Raw genomic sequence first — 16,871 nt, forward strand, 5'->3', positions numbered from 1 at the left:
TCTCTCTACCTATCAAAAGTATAACCGCCCACTGAAACTTACATATATTCATCCACAGCTCTCTAGATACACCACGCACATACTTACCAACAACACGCACGCACACCAACGTGCACGACTCCGGCCATGTCCACGACACTCACCTTCACCGGTTCTTCTATATTGGTCCGTTTGAACTAAATTCGCACTTTAATTCCCATTTTGCAGGGGCGTGAAAAAAAAAAAAAATCTTCTGCAGCCATGACGTGTTTGAAAACATGACAGAGAATTCTCCCAACACTCACAAGTATCGACATGAAAGTAATCTGCTGTCGGCGCGTAGCATTAGAGCAGGGGGAGAGTTTTTACAGTGGAAATAGCAGGGTTTCAGGAACAGGAACGGCCGTTCCGACAGCCATTGTGTCCGCTTTCTCAGACCGCGTCACAGCGACTGAGCCTGTTCGCCTTCAGCCACTCCCGCTACCTGATGCACTGATATTTATGGGTAATATTAAAGAATCTAAGGCCGATCCACTTAATTGTGCACACACTTGTGGAAGCTGATATGCTAACAGAACATGTAGATTGTTGCGTCTCACAGATGTGCAGAATAAGAGAGTCATTCCTCAGACAACCAATCTTAAGCTTTCGTTAATCTTTGCACCTCTTTTCACGTAACTTGTACTTTGTGATCGATGATCTTTTACTTTTCACTCTTATGATTCATTGCCTAAATTATTTTCTTCTGATATGCTTGATTACTTCCTCCACCAACACATCCAACCCCATGGTGTCATCTTTCCCTTTGGGCTCTCCGGGGCTCGGCACGCCATTCATTCACCAAATGGCAAACAAACTCGAAAACGATGCATTTTCCCGCAGATGCTTCTCGCCTTGCGCATGCCAAACCCTCATGTTTGTGATATCGTTCGGTATTAAACCAGATTCTCATTTTGTGTCGTTGCAAAGAAGATCTCACTTCATTAAAAAATGTTTATCTGCTGCCGAGTCTAAACTGCGGTGCAGAAGCCACTAAAGGCTCGTTGTCCTCCAGACTTGAAGGTTGTTTTGTGTAATTATGGTAATCACTGCAACACTTGGGTATCAACGCAACAAGAATTTACTGCTGTTAAAATTCCATTTGGAGTCTTTTTAATTTAAGCGTCTATCGTTTTGATTTCCTTTGACATTTTGAAAAAAACACAGGGACACACTGGATACGTGTCACCCTGTTGGAGCCAATTAATGGAAGCCAGCACAGCTACTAAAAAAATGAATCAACTTCATGTCCAGAAAATCACTGTGGATTAATATTTCTCCACCAGAGAGGTCACAGATCATTGTCCCAACAACAAACGACGCATTGTTTTTTGGCACAGAGCCACTTCAGGGTCTAAACCTGGGGTCTTCCTCCCCTTGTACCACATGACAGCAGCTACCAGGGTACATCTAATCTCATCTTGAAAAGCAAAGGAGCCTCTCTCTTAGTCAACAACCTGAAAAGCTAACAGGAGCGTCCGGACGAAGCGCCGGCGTGGAACAAGCGTGTCAGCACAATGAGACACAGGAGGTTCAACGGGGAGGAACCGTGGAAACTTGCTCGGCTGTCCGGCGCTCGCATGGCTCAGGGCGGTCTCGGAGCACGGCGCTGGTATTTTATTCATGGCGCACAAAAACTTCAAGAGTACAGCAAACAGAAAGTCCACATTGGGGGGGGGGGTGGAAATGCGGAGGCAAGATAAAGAAAACTGCAACATAAAAGTAAGGAGGAGGAGGGAGTCCGAGGATGGAAGAAGGAAGCAGGGATTAAAGTGAGAGAGATAAACTGAAGAGTAGCGCAGGATGTACTGATCAACAGCACAACACAGCCGAATGTGTTTTGTCCAACGTATTTGTAGGATTTTATGTACCCACACAGGAGACTCCACAATACTGGAGACTGCCAATATATTCCTTTTATATTCCCTTCACCCCTGTAAAGTCATTTATCACCTGATGTTGCCACATTAACCACATTTGAACCTATCAGTTAGTTATTCCTTAAATGTTGTGACACTCATTGCATTTCAAGCTGAAACTTGTGAAATACGTTTTTTTTTTTTTTGAATAAATATTGCATTTTGCTGTAGGTTGAATTAGTAAGTCATTTATCATTAAATGATACAACTTGTGCCTCTTGTAGACAGGGTGAAAATTTCATGGCTGCACATTGCTTTGATGTAATAAACATAACAAGATTAAAAAATCAGTCAAAAATTAATTTGTAACATGATTTAACCAACAGATGCAAAAACTGTTATTATACAATAAGACAGAGGTAAGTTACTATCTGTGAACCATGTTTCAGTCATCCAGAACTGTTTTTGTGTTATTCGTAATCTTGTTGTCTTCAGTTGGAAATCCATTTCCTTCAAGCATTTGGAAAATACTGGAGTAAGCCAGAAATATATGATTGGGGTCAAGACCTTCAAAAATAATCTGCTTTTGGCATTTCTATTTCAAACGCAGATTAATCAGGAAACAACGGGCTGAGGGTGATGTGAAGAAACGTGGAAATCTGGGTTATTTTTGCATTGTGAAAATAGCTGCAAGGCAAATGAGTTTGTCTGAATGCATTTGAGCTTTGAATATGGGTAATATTAATAATTTTACAACCAAATGTGGCCTGTAGATTAGGCAGCACGTATTTATCCTCAGCTGTATGAACTCAGACTGACCTCTGTGATAGAAACAATCAACAATATTAACCTTATACTCCATGACTGGTTTAAGCTTTGTAAATATTCTTATTGGCGATGATGAATGTCTGCAGGTCAGTATCCATTTAAGGTTATGATTCAGATCTGAAGCATATCTGTATTTTAAATCTGAGCAGCTTGATTACAACCAAACCCAGTCGTTTTTAGTTGTTTGTTTTTGAAGGCAAATGATTTGATAAGTTAAATAAAGTGTGACAATTACTTGCTGCTGACTGGTCATGTGGATGGAAATATGAGTGATTAAGTTGCATCAACAATGGACATGTGACAGGGTTTGTTATTTATATTAAAACATTATTTTCACTTCTGAGCTTGAGCACATCTTACAACCTGAATTTTGTTTACTTTCATTCATTTAGAAAGGTGAATCTTTCATGGTTACCAGTCTTTTTTTAAAGAACTACTTGTGCTTTACTGAGGTAAAGATTGTGTGTACTTTTGCCAGACCTGCTGACCTGCCCTTTTGCCCCACAGCCAGATGACCTGGGTTTGATTCTGTGCTGTATTCCTCTCTGTCTTAAGTTTGCATGTTCTTCCAGTGGGTGCATGTTTTGTTTTGTTTTTCTCCAGATTTATGTCTTCCTCCTACAGTCCACTAACAGTCATACATAAAAATATATTGCAAATATTTCTGTAATTCAACCATTTTTAAACCTAAGTGTCAAAACTTTAATTTCTCCACCACAGAGATACATTTCTAACAAATGTTAAGTTGTTTTCAATTTCAATACCCACATTGATGACTCTTCATAACATAAACACTATCAAATGATCGCAATCAAATTAATTAAATACACAGAAAAACCCGGCAGACGCACTGAGGCGATGAAGGATCTGATCCCACAGCGATGTTTTCTTTCACTGGGTGAAACGTGTTGCTGTGTTTCCTGTGTAGGATGTTTGTGACTGTTTGCCACCGGCTCTGAAACGAGGATCGACGTGTGTGAATTCATTCATGCCGAGGCTGCAGATCCCGTTGACGCTGCTCGGGAATCCACGCTCAACTTTGATTTGACTGTCTTGCAACTGTTGCCTGCTGGTTGATGTCAGACAAAACTCCTTTTTCCAGGTTTTTCTACTGACTCTCAAAACTGTCTTTCTCTTTCTCTGCCGCTGTTTGTTTCCTCCATAGATCTCAGAGCGCTTAATGCTACTGACGCCTTAACTCGCACAATCGCTCGCTTGCTGAGGAGCCTCTTATCTGTCAAGTTGCCGTCTCCTCGCAGTCGCTGAGAAGCATCTTCCCTCTCACCTTTTGACCGGCGTTGCTATGGAGAACCTCAGTGAACTTCAAAACCCCTTACTGGACAAAAACAGCAAGCACATGGTCAACGGCTATGGGGGAGAACTGCCGAATAACCAGTACCAGGAGAACATTATAAACTACTTTGCTGGAGGAGGCGGAGGCGGAGGAGGCGAGGGCGGCGGAGGAGGAGGAGGAGGAGGAGGAGGAAAAGTCAACAACGGCAACGTCGTGAGCGGAGGAGGCTACAGTACCAACGGGAAGGTGAAATCTCAGCAGCTTTTGGACGCAACCTCGCTGCATCTGGCGGTGGAGGCTTTCTACCGGCCCAACTTCATCCTGTACAAGGAGGACAGCGGCAGCATCAAGGCCAAGGAATACAAAAGTGAGTGCTGTGAGACCACCTTCACGGAGAAGAAGGCGAAGGAGGCGTCCAACACGGCGGGCGCCGAGACCCCCGGGACCGAGGATCCCCAGGCGAAGCTGCTGGAAGACGGCGAGCACGTCAAGATCCAGACGGTGTCCTACGAGGTGGAGGAGGAGGAGTATGTGGAGTACGAGGTAGGAACCCGACCCCGTCCTGAATGAATGGCGTCGCCTGAAATAAGTCATTTTTAGTCTATTTGATGGCTCAGCTAAAGTTTTCTGCACATATTTAAAGCAGAGTTGATCAAGGATCGTAAATTCACGCAGCCGGTGTTATAAACAAGTGAGCTGCTTCTAATTCAGTCGTTCATTTTAGAGCCGGTACTTGACGGATGTTCTTCAGTCAGAAGCTCGTGGGAATTATAGCCCACTTCAGACATGTGTGTGTACCTGTGGTGTGTTTGTGTTAAATGGGAGCGAGCCTGTGTGTTTTCCCCCCCGTATCATTGCGCCAGAGGATTGGAGCTCGGCTCCTGGATCAGACTGACATTCTCCCAAGCACAAATCCCATTTGATCCATTGACCTTGGCCTCAATTCCCAACTCCAGTAAAATTCATGCTTAGATAATAATAAATCACCCATGTCTGCCTCGCATAGGGATATTAGGTGCGACCGTACCGCAGCATTAGCCAGTTTGGGTTTTTTTTTTTCCCCTCCCAACTGGCACAAAGCACTCGGAGGGATTTAGGGGATTGGACAGGCGGAATAGGCTGGCGAGAGTCGGACGGCGTCCCGCAACACCTAATGGACTCGCTGCCACACGTCCAAGTGAGTCCTCCAGAATTAACCTGGATTTCCGTGGTAAACATGAAGCCGCTGAAATGCAGCGTGACGTGGCAACGTAGAGCCAGCGGGCGCATCTGACTGTATGGATCGAGGAAGAGTCGCACAGTTTCTGACCGAGTTAGAAAAAAACGCCTCGGTTTTGTCCAACCTGGAATGAAGACGATGAGAGATAAACTGACAGTTCTTAGAGTGAGAATTCCTCCTGGTGTACTTCCTGAATTATGCACTCAAACACTGACCATGTGAAATCCATTCAGCCCCTCTACTGAGACCACTGGAGGTTCTTTTTATCTGTTCAAAGAAGAATGGAAGATATCGCCATGCAGCTCAGATTCTCTCCGTACTCCAACTTCAGAATTGTACATGCGCTTTATAAGAAAAAAAAAAAAAAAACATTATCAGGCCCCATGCCCAGCTTTGACATGCACAGAGTAAATACACAGTGGGACTCATTATAAAGCCTCCAAGGCAGGAAACCATTGACACCACAAAGTGTAGTGGTTTCTGCACCACCCTGCCCTCCGTCTGACACCGCACTCCGACCTCTCACTGCAGCCTTCTAGCATCCACACGCGTGTTCACCATGCAACCACAGTCTGATCAGCTTACCGCAGTTATTCCCCATCCAGTTTTACTGGTCAGTGAGAATTAATTAATCGTCCCTGTTTTACATGTTTTCTTTTCTTTTGTTTGGTTATTTTTGCATCTTATTGAGGCTCTGTATGAACAAATTGAGGTCAAAGACTTATTCCATGATACGTATTGGCTGCAAAACCATGTGGAAAGAAAGATAAAATCATCAATAAAAAAAAGGCCTTTAAATAAATTCCATGTTTTGTTTTACATGCATGAAGCAGCGCTCTGTATGTCTGCTGAAAATCTTCTGAAAACATTGTGCTGCTGGTGGACTGGAATAGAACAGGGCCTGCTTTTCTCTGTCTGACGCATGGAGGAAGGTTTAGGTGGAAGAGGCTTCCTCGGAGTGGGGTTGGATTAGGACTGTGACAAAGGGATGAAAGATTATACCTTTATATCCCGGCAGTTTTCTGCTATAATTCGAGCTGTCCAGTTCTTCTGAGCTACACGGTGCAAGAATGTCTGAAAGACTTTTTTTTTTTCCTTCTTCTTCGTTTTCTGTAAAGAAAACGTTACATAAGGAGACTCTCTCATGCTTTTTGAAGTGATTATGGCTTCGGTGTGGCGACAATAGTGGATTGTTGTAACCGACCGGCCTCCAGTCACTGCCGCTGTCAGCACCAGATTAATGATACCTGAGAGGAGAGAGTACGTTAATCACGTTTCAGCAGTGAAAGAGCATCTTGAATGGTTTGACATTAAAACCATGTGTGTTCCAGACTTTCCACTAATGTAAAATATAGCTCACGTAATGGTAATAAACAGCAAATAAATAGTAACACAATCCAAAGTCATTGAAAGACAAACCATTAAATGACTCAATATTTTATTCACACATCTTCTGGAAGAGTTTTAACTTTTTAACAGGTAAGCAATGTCTAATATTTGCCGGCGGTTTCTCAAATGTGCTTTTGATGGAGCATTTTGTGGCATGCAGGGAGCAATCAAACGCTACTTTGTGAAAAGAGGGTTTGACAAAAGCAGGAAAAATGGACTGGAAGGCAGACATGGACTGATATTAGACCAAATAACATCAAGTTCAGAATTTGAAATCAGGGAAGGAGAAAAGCACAAAATGATGTCTTTTTACTGAGATCCTGACTGACCTGATCTTCCTTCGATCATCCTGTCAATAGGGACATATTCCACAGATTAAACGGCTCTTATTTTTTCTCATGTTTTTATTGGATTTTTAAGTTTGAAGTCACTCTGTCTCTATTTTCTCCTTCTCTTTTTGCATTAATCTCTCTACTTATTGATTCAACAAGGCAATCAGTAAGCTGTAATGGATTATGTAGGATTCAGATATTTATCAAGGGCATTGAGAGGAGACCCTCTGTCTCTTTTTTTTTTTTCTCCTGACAATCACATTTTTTAAGTGAATGCTCTTCTTGTCCAATCTCTAATCCATAATTACCTCCATCCTGGGACGTGGCTGCGGCTGTAATAGATTACACTTTATACATTGTGCCTGAAAGGTTTTTATCAGCAATAAGTGAAAGAAGAAAAAAACAGCAAGAAAGCTGATTAGTTGTGTTGTTTTGTTTTTTTATTTTCATGAATTCAGACAAGCAGAAAACTCGATTGGGAGCGATGAACGGCACCTCCTTACAATCTAAATGTTTTCTCTACGTGAAATCCATAAAACCTGAACCTTCTTGTTTGTGTTTGGTAAATCTTAATCATCCAGCATCGGGAACTCATCCCACCCTCTCTTCTCCCACAGTCGGCCATCAATGGATATCGAAATACCCTTAAACATTCAATCAAGATCCGTGCCCACTCCACCTTCCATTAAAGCTGTCAGAGCAGAGAAGGAGCGCAGTTTAATCGATTGGGTCACAACGGTGACGTTCAGCAGCTGCGTTTATGCTCCACTGTTTCAAGGAGCGATGGCGGCTTCTGGAGCCCGGAGCGTAATTCGCCTCTTCTGTCTGGTTATCATTATCACAGTTCTGTCTCAGTGATCAATACTGAAGAGAAGACTTCAGATGATCAGAAGCTTGCAAACACAGGTCAACTGATACATATAAATTACAGCAGGCGGTGTCAGTTTTGTTTGGACACAAAATCATGAATGTCAGCTTTCATTAATAAATTTTACTTGTGATGTTCAAGTATTGATCAAGTAATGATGCAAAATATAAAATATTGTCATCTACTGGCATCTGCTCTGGTTGGTTATTGTGCAATTTTATTATATTTCGACCTGGCTTTTTATTGTGATTCTGCTTGTTTTCCATACGTGAATTGTTCAAAACTGTGGAGGAAGAACCAGAGTCTGACACATCTATAAAGCAAATAACTGATTGGTAAATGTTATATTTGATTTTTTTTTTGGCCTTGGACGTCAGTATGGATCGTCTGGTTCAGATGCAGGATATTCATATACAGCATATATACTGTATCTCTGTGTGAATGATGAGTTTAGATGCCAAAAAGGTTTCTGATCTAAAGTTAAAACATCATTCATGCGTCTGACTCCGGCTTTGTTGCGCACGGTGATAAGCGGCGTAAAGTTATGAATCTGCGTGAAATAACTCAAAGCCCCGGCGCTTGGTGAAAGGACATTAACTTGAGGCACTGCTGAGTAATTCTGCTTTTCCTTTAACTTCCTGGCTTTGCATACTTACTAAATCACCCGATTCGAAATAATAGACGCCACTGCAGGGAAGGGAAGCGTTTCTTCACTGAAGCAGAGTGTAGGAGGAGTTATTAAATAAAGCACAAATTCTCCAATTATCAAAGTGCATGATTAATCTGCCTCTCAGGAGCATCGGCAAAGCCAAATTAAATTTCCTTCAAGGGGCTTTTTCTTCTCCAGTCTTAATTTCCCAGGTAAGAAAATTAAGACAAAAGAAACATTTGAAGAAATAACTCTTGATAGTACTATTTGAAAAGTTAACCTTGTCTTCAAAAGCTCCCGGAGCTCAGAAATGAACTGCAGAGGATGGAACTTTTTATTGAAAGCAACAAAAACATCCACCTGCCTGGGCTTTGCAACATTTACCAGTTTCCACGAAACATTTCATCTGTGTCAAGAGGCTTTTCAGACCCACGTTAAAGTTACTTTGTTATATTTTACTGATTCAAATCATAAAATGCAGCGTTCAGCTGGAACATAGTATTTGGAGTTTGGTTTTTTTTTGTTTAATTTAATGATTTTTTTTTACTTTCGATGCATGTGACTTCCATCTATCCATCCATCACAAATCAACCTCAGATGTTCGGTTTCAGACTGCAGAAGGAGAGGAAATCCCACCCATCCGCCTTCAGGAAGTGGAACCTGCACAGACACACATTCACACCGCGGGAGAGTCGCCGCCATCACTTCATGGCGACAGCAACATAAAAATCTTAACAATAAACAGCATCATGCCGCTTTGAAAGGATGACAATTTCATGGGATGTAACTTTAAGAACAGCGACTGACCTTTGATGCCTTTGATCCTGCAGTCATGCATTCAGCCACTTACAGTCGTCTTGTATTTTCACCTACATAATACATAACAATCTGCAGAGAGAGAAGATCCAGACCATTTCTGTTCGACTGCCATCTGCTACACCATCTCCAGTGCATGAAATTAGTATTTATCGGTACGTTTTATACTCTGATAATAATTTGGACATGCGGTAGTGCTGCCGCTGCGCTACATTTCAATAAAACAACCCCTTCCTCTGCCGTTCTGATTGTGCCGAGCGTTCAGCACACATATTGGGTTGGTAAAATCACAGACGGGGCGTGGAATCAATCCAGAGGCCCATTTTGAAAACAGACATTAACAAATGACCCCTGCCCTCCTTCTGCAGCTTTTCAGATGGGAGAGGTTGGCTTGGAATCACTGTCCTTTCTCACTAAATCTGCAGTAAAATGGTCGGCTCTGCCCTCATTAAATCTAAAATGTAGTCATTCGACAGTTCACTGCACACATATTGTTCCCTCTCTGAAAGGTCCGACATCCAATGTGAGCTCGTGTCGTGAATTGTAGCCGGATTTTTTATTTATTTATTTTATTTTTTTTAAAGAGCTTCACACATTTCTCATTTAGCAGTGAATGACAGACCAATCTCCTGGATCAGTTCAGCTCAGCAGTATGTGGCTTTCAAAGTCTTCCTATGTTTAATGGAGAAGAGTCTGTCGGGTCTTCCTGAGTTCAAGGAGCGCCACGGTGGAAATGTGTCGTTTGACCAAGGTCTTTTTTTTTCTTTTCTTTTTTTTTGTAATTCCACAGATTTTACAATAGGTGTCAGTTTTATCGGGCAAAAGAAAATATTTTCATCTCATTTTAATGAAAAATGTATGAATGAATGAATGAATGTACACAATTGAAAAAAAAAAGATTTTTCTTTTATTTATTTACTCATTCATTTATTTCTTCAAAATTTGCAGGGTAAAGTGATAACCTATGCAGATTTTTGTCATGGAGAGCTTCGTATCAACCTTCTTAGGGAAAATGCATCCAGGTGCTGGTAGAACATGCAAATTCTCTAAGAAACCCCCCGAGCTTTGCTGTGATGCTCAGAAAAATAAAAGATTAAATAAATTTATTTAAAGTCTTATTTTTAACAAGTAAATGTTTTCCTTTTTTAAAACGATATTTTCTGTTTCCATCTGTCAATTCAACAAGAAGATTGATAGTAGACGTGCAACATAATGATAGTTTCTTTCAGGAAATGTTTTGTGTTCTCAGCAGTTATTTGGGAAACAGTCGTTTTCTTGTTGGCCACAGACTGCCAAATAATCAGTAATACATTAGAAACTGTGTCTCCTTACTGTTTCCGGAGTACAGCTTTAACTGTGCGACCGCTTTGACTCCAAACGGCCGACTGTGGCTATGAAGTACCGGGCCATCTGAGCAGCATGTCTGCGACGTGCCGCCCGGCGCCAGAAACAAAGCCCCGTCCAGTTAAAAGGACGCCGGCCAAGCGCAGCCGGCAGCCTGCTGGTACAGTGTGGCGCCGTAGTAAAAAAGCCAGAGTGATTCACTGAATTCCAATAATTGTTTGGTACGCTCGCCGTCACTTCCCTCTGACTTGTTGTAATATACATCCTGCAGAACGGCCATTTAAAGACCTTTTTTTAAATTCATATATCTGCAAATATAATTCTAAACATCCACTACTGATAAGATTGGGGTTTAAAAACACACAGTTGGTGATACTCTCCTATTTAACAGTTGGACTTTTTCAAGTTATAATAGTAATAATAATTCAACAGAGACGGTTTCATTTTACCGTGAGGTAAAGTTCACGAAAGATAACTAAGTAGGATATTATCGCGCTCTCAAGCCTCATTGGTGCTTCTTTCATCCCCGGCTGAAAAGCAGCTCTGAGTATTAACAAGTGACAAAGATGCTGAAAAATGCGAGTGTTTGACTGGATATATAATACCAAGTCTGCTGGATTAACAGGGATTTAGAACTTTCAATTTGTTTCACTGAAAAGTAAACAGAGAAGACAGTTTCTAAACACCTCAGAGATGTTGTGTTTCATATCCCAATCTATTGGTCTCATTAAAACTTTCCTATTCCATTACAATATATAGTGTTCCAAATGAATAAAGCCAAATTAATTACCCAACTTTTGCTGCAGGTTGCTTCATTTTCATGCAGTCGCCGTCTCGTTTACAGTTAAAAGGCATGCATTGCAGCTTCCCAGAACTGATGTGTTTATATTTATATCATTAAATGTTCCAAAGACGTAATCAAATTCTGTTATATAACCAGGCTGCGCTGAGGGGGCAGCGGTTGGCATTCTCAACTCATCAGACGATCCTCGGTTCAAATCCGGTCTTGGGGAGTTTGCATGTTCTTCCTTAACGTGGATGTGTTTGCTAAAACCAGGTGTCAATTTCAAAGTGGTGGATGTATGAATGGAGAAGTACATTTATGCCTTATTTTTCTTATTTTCAAGCAATGTGTGTTTTAGGTAGCTTGGTTCAGAGCAATTTTATACCTTCAGGAGCCTTTCAGGCCTCATGTTACATGAATTTCTTGTTATTTTTGCCGCTGATAATCACAGATTTTCTCCGTTTTGCTCGCGCGTTCCCACTTGTTTACACAGCGAGGCGTGAATGCTAAGCACGAAGAGTGGCGCTTCCCCGCCGCTGCCTCATTACACAATCCTGAATTGTTCACCTGTCAACCAGAGGCCACGGGGCAATGGGAAGAGAAATCGCAAATATTTTGTTCATTAATTCGCTGCGGGCGGAACATCCCCCGATGACTTGAGAGGGCTGCATCACGACGACGCTCTCATCATCGTGATCGCAGCCTCTGTGACTGAGCGTCCCTCGGAGGTGCGAGAGAGCGGCGGACCCCACCGGACCGCTGGAGATCAGGCACTGTATAAATCACAGGGTCTGATTAACTGTGCGGAGACACTTGTGTTTCTTTTGACCGGCCGTCGTCTTTGTTAGCACTCTATCACGCCCGCTTGATGAATTAGAAGCCCTCAAGACAGCACGGCGCTCGCAGCCGGGGCAACAGGCTCCTGACCCCGCATAACTTAGCAAGGACTCTCTTTATTGTGGATGGTGGACAAGAATTTGTTGCGATGGTTTTTTTTTCTATTAGGATGCAAAGGGTGTGAATCAGTGTTGGGTCGGGAAGAGCGGCCGACGCAACAGACAGGAAGGCCAGATGACCAGCGGATAACTTTCATGCGAACTGAACAAGCGACCTCCACTCTCCAGGCGTAATTAAATAAGACAGGCTATTAAGAGAGCAAATATCCCAACAGCTTCTATCTGATCCTGTTTACAAGGGACATGTTTTCTTTCGGACGATGCCGCGAGCTGCAGACAACACCAGATAATATCGTGCATCGTCTTTTTGGTTTTTTTTACAGGAATTCTTATTCCAAATCAGCATTTTGTTTCATATAGCATCTGCAGCGCTCATAAGTTCAACCTATGAATTCAGCCAAGTGATTGAATCCCTTTTTGGTTTTGAAGTACTTTCTTCCAGCATCTCGGTGTGCTTCACCTTTTTGTGTCGCCACACAGTGAAGTAATTAATTCGTGCAGTGTTGACCTCTGCACTGCTTTTGCTCCGTGAACTGGTTGAAAAGACAACATTCACATTTCCTGGAGTGCTTTAATTTGGTCTCTGCTTGGTTTTTCATTGGGATTGTGTTTCCTTCACCTATATATAAAATCCAGCAAGCGGCATCTAAAGACTTTTCTTTTTCATTTGTATGAACTTTTGATTGACTCTTGAATGACTCACCAACTTTGCATTATGCTTTCTATGAGAGAGAAACAGAAAAAAAAAAGATGTGAAACTATTCACATTTTCCCTATGAAGGCAAAAAAATCAGGTCTGATATTATGTAGCCTGCCTTCGAAACCTTCAAAGACAGACATAGCAGTGCTGCACATTCTTGATACTGATATATCCTTAAGGACAATAAGCTTTAGGCCCATGTTTTTAATTGAAAGAAAAAAATAACAATGACAGGAAGTCAGAGTCAAGTCTTCCACATATACATGATTTCTGTATATAGCATGTACTTTTCTATTATTCGTGTTAAAACGACATGAAAGGTCAAAAGCAAGTGTTTGAATTCAGCCCAAGAGTTAATTATGATAACGTGATAATTATACACTCATGAAAGTAATATTGATTTAAAAAAAAGCCTTTAATTGACTCACGTGTTGTATAATTAGGATTTAATAATGCATATTGGCTGTATATCACGATAACTCAAGAGAGAAATTATAAACAGTGGTTTAATTCAAAGGTAGATTAAAATTCATGGTCATTCCTTCACACACAAACACACACCAACGCCCATGTGACCTTCATGGGATTACCTGCATGCCTGATATACACCCGAGTGCTGACATTTACTTGATGTAAAATCAGAAGAAGGCGTGTATGAAGATTGGAGTAAAGACCATTTAGAGAACAGGGAAAAAGAGAAAAAAAGAAATATAATATTAAGGGGGTGAATTTCCAGTGGTGTTCTTGGTCTCTCTGTCATGGCAGATGGTCGAAACCATCAATTAGCTTTCTGTTACCTGTCTCATGTTGACAGGATTTACACTCCACAGGACGTTTCGGCGCTCGGATCGCGGCGCAATGCGTGCATAGTCATTAGGACGTTCTGCCGCAGCGGCAGTCAGTGATTGACAGCTCACCCATGTACACATACGCTCATTAAAACTCAGCTGGAAGATTGATAAACAAAAGTAATGAAATGCACCTTTACAATAAATCCTAGAGGTTTACGTGATCTGTGCTTTTATTTTGCACTAGTTTCTGACTTTTCTGAAGTTGTGATTCATAGATTTAGAAATAAAATGTGATTATTATGTCAACGCTCTCAGATAATTGCGGATGAGACAGCTTTGCTGAGAGGCGGGTGGCCTTTCTTAGGAGAGCTTTATGATTAATGACCTTCTTGTACTTGCAGACCTGTCCGCTGCTCTGTGCTGACTCCAGACAACCTCATTCTTCATTTACCTGACTGACTCCCCCCCCCCACCCCTTGCTTCTTGAACTTCTCTCTCCCTGGTAACCCGAGCCAATAGGATCCCCGGCTGATGTGTGTTTTCATTCTCCAAACAGCCAGAAGGCAGTGCAGATATTGTCAGTGAGCTCGGAGGCACAGCGCGGAGCGCGGCTGGCTCTGCAGAGATTGCAGCTCCTGCTTAAGGCCATAAAGGCAGAATGGCATTATGCACAATGCGAGCCGCATTATGCTCATGTGCTATGACCTTTTTTTTTTTTTGCTTCAGCATTTCATTATGAGGAGCAGGAACATGTATTGATCAGCATGGAAGGCGTGTGTTTTTTGCATCTTTTTTTTCCCCGCACAGCTTGACGGCGCAGACGGGTATCGGAGAGGTTTTTCTGGCTTGATGCTTGTTTTAGGTTTTTTCAATCAATCCAGTATTTTCCCAATCATTCCTGGTTAGAGACCCCACAAATCACATCACCTGCCCTGAAATCCCCATCATCTATCAGGCAGCAGTTAAAAAGGGCACGTCGTTTTAGAATTAATTGAAAACTGCTTCAGCCCCTCAAAAGCAAAGTTGCACTGGACTGTGCTGTTGTTCTTTGAGAAGAAACAAACAAACAAACCAAAAAAGGCCAGTGTTGAAGTGATTTGCAATAATGAATGTTTATTGAATAAGTTGATCAAAACCTTCAGGTTGGTAAAATATACCTGTGTACGTGTTTAAATAGTGTTTTATTTTAGCTATAACTCTCTAATTTAAGGAATAAATGAACCTTTTAACCACTATATCCTCATAAACAGTATTTTATTCCCTCCTTACACAGTTTACTGTGTAATACATGTGCATTTTGGTGCCAGAGACTCAATTCATAAAGAAAAAAAACAAAACACTTATGAATATTTTACTATCACATGGCTTTAATTATTATATTACTGTCATGTTTCGTCATCCTTGACGCTGATGGTCCACAGTCGCCGACGACCCCACCGGGTCACGCTCCTGTCAGCTGAGCGCAGCAAACTGTGGCTCCGGTTCACACAGGCTGAGCAGACTTGAAAACACTGCCTGGCCTGGTGAGCCTTGATTGGCAGTGAAGGGCATCGAGTGGAGATTGAGGTTATGTGGTTCGCAGGGCCGGTCTGCAGTTTGCGCACATGAGGAACCCCAGCTTCCTCCCACTACATAAAAAAAACACACAATTAGTGACTGTAGATTGTTCTTTGTTGTGAACGTGACTGTAATGGCTGACTGTGGTGGACTGGAGACCTCTCCAGGAGGTACGCTGTCCTTACCAGAGTTAATTTTCTCAATGATTCTAAATAAATTAAGGAAGACATCAGTTTTTTTTTTGTTTTTTTTTTTGTCTGATTACAGTCTTGAACAATGTCTTTTGATTCATTCACCGTTTGCCCAATTCCCCCCATCTCTGTGATTGAAATATTCAACATAACACTGAATTCCAATTTCTTTGAGACAATATAATGTTAGCCTTGATTTTCTTTTTTTTTTTTTTCATTTATTTTTCCATGTTCCGTCCTCATGCTGGATCATCCTTCAAACAGGATAATGTGCGAATGATGCAGCTTAATGGCTCATATAGAAAGCATGGCCTCAATCTGTGACTCCTTTTCATTACTGGAACCGGGAAAAAAAAAAAAAAAGATAAAACCTTTGTTCTCGGTCCCTTTGTTGTTGGAAAAGATCAACTGTGTTTGTGCGTTTGAAGATCAAGTGGTCAGAATGAATCACCTTTAAAATGATGAAGCGGGCCGCGGATCAGGACTGAGGATCTGCAGCCTCCCAAACAATATGCAGATGTATGGGCGTCTATTCCCTTTTTGCTGAAGGCGATGCAGTTCCATGTGAGAAAGGCTGCATGGAGCGTGAAATGGTTTCATAAAGCTTTGGGGAGGAGGTGTGTTTGATTCATAAGTATTTCACCTCTGAAATGGAGTGTACTCTCAACCGTAGCTTTTTTTGATTCCGTCTGTTGTTTAGATGCCAAAATGTAGGGATTTGCATAACTCAAAACTAATGAGAAACTAATGACCCGTCGCGAAAAGGCCCTGAATGTGAGCTGTGACATTATGCGGAAGCAAACGATCCTGCATGTGGTGACATGTTTTGTTTCCCATCACACAAAATGCCTTTTTCTTCTGCAGTGGGCGCGGATTGTTTCCCCGCCCAGCCAACTTGAAAATCACTTCTACCTGTGCGCACAGACTGCTGGACTCAAGAGAGGAAAACTTTTCTCTTATTTTTCAGGATATTACCTGCCTGAGTTACTGTTTCCATTTTCAGATCTACCAGATCAATGATCAGTCATTGCCCAGAGTTCAGATGAAAGCACTCTTAGTCGATAGGTTGCTCCTCAAACCTGAATAGAGCAACAAAAACAGCAGAATGTCTCTGAGATCAACTTGTACATCACTGCTATTCCTTTGAAAGGTATCATTCCACAGGTGGAAAGTACAAATACATACAAGCAATTTCTTGTTTGGCTCAGCACAGAGGGCAGCAGCTATAGGAAACATGCAGTTCAGTTCAACAGTTCACGAAAAAAAAAAAAAACCA

The 16,871-nt window shown here is 41.8% G+C and overlaps 1 protein-coding gene and 1 long non-coding RNA gene across 3 annotated transcripts in view; one reads left to right on the forward strand and one right to left on the reverse strand.

The window, feature by feature from the left end:
* Nucleotides 1–16,871, forward strand: part of syndig1l (synapse differentiation inducing 1-like) — a 42,179-nt gene that overhangs the window by 13,224 nt on the left and 12,084 nt on the right. The window contains exon 2 of one of the 2 annotated variants that reach the window (XM_030110388.1): nt 3,965–4,542. In XM_030110388.1, coding sequence (XP_029966248.1) covers nt 4,009–4,542 — 534 coding nt within the window. In that variant the 5' untranslated portion in view covers nt 3,965–4,008. Of the gene's footprint in view, nt 1–3,953; nt 4,543–16,871 lie in introns of those variants that run through there. The other variant, XM_030110387.1, reaches the window with a different exon arrangement.
* Nucleotides 3,873–15,753, reverse strand: LOC115401983 (uncharacterized). Its single transcript, XR_003933056.1, has 3 exons — nt 15,744–15,753; nt 14,337–14,340; nt 3,873–3,957 (listed from the first exon to the last, which is right to left on the reverse strand). It is a non-coding gene; the product is annotated as an uncharacterized LOC115401983 (long non-coding RNA).

The sequence above is a fragment of the Salarias fasciatus genome, chromosome 15 (assembly GCF_902148845.1).
Source record: "Salarias fasciatus chromosome 15, fSalaFa1.1, whole genome shotgun sequence".
In the NCBI taxonomy this organism is placed as follows: Eukaryota; Metazoa; Chordata; class Actinopteri; order Blenniiformes; family Blenniidae; genus Salarias; species Salarias fasciatus.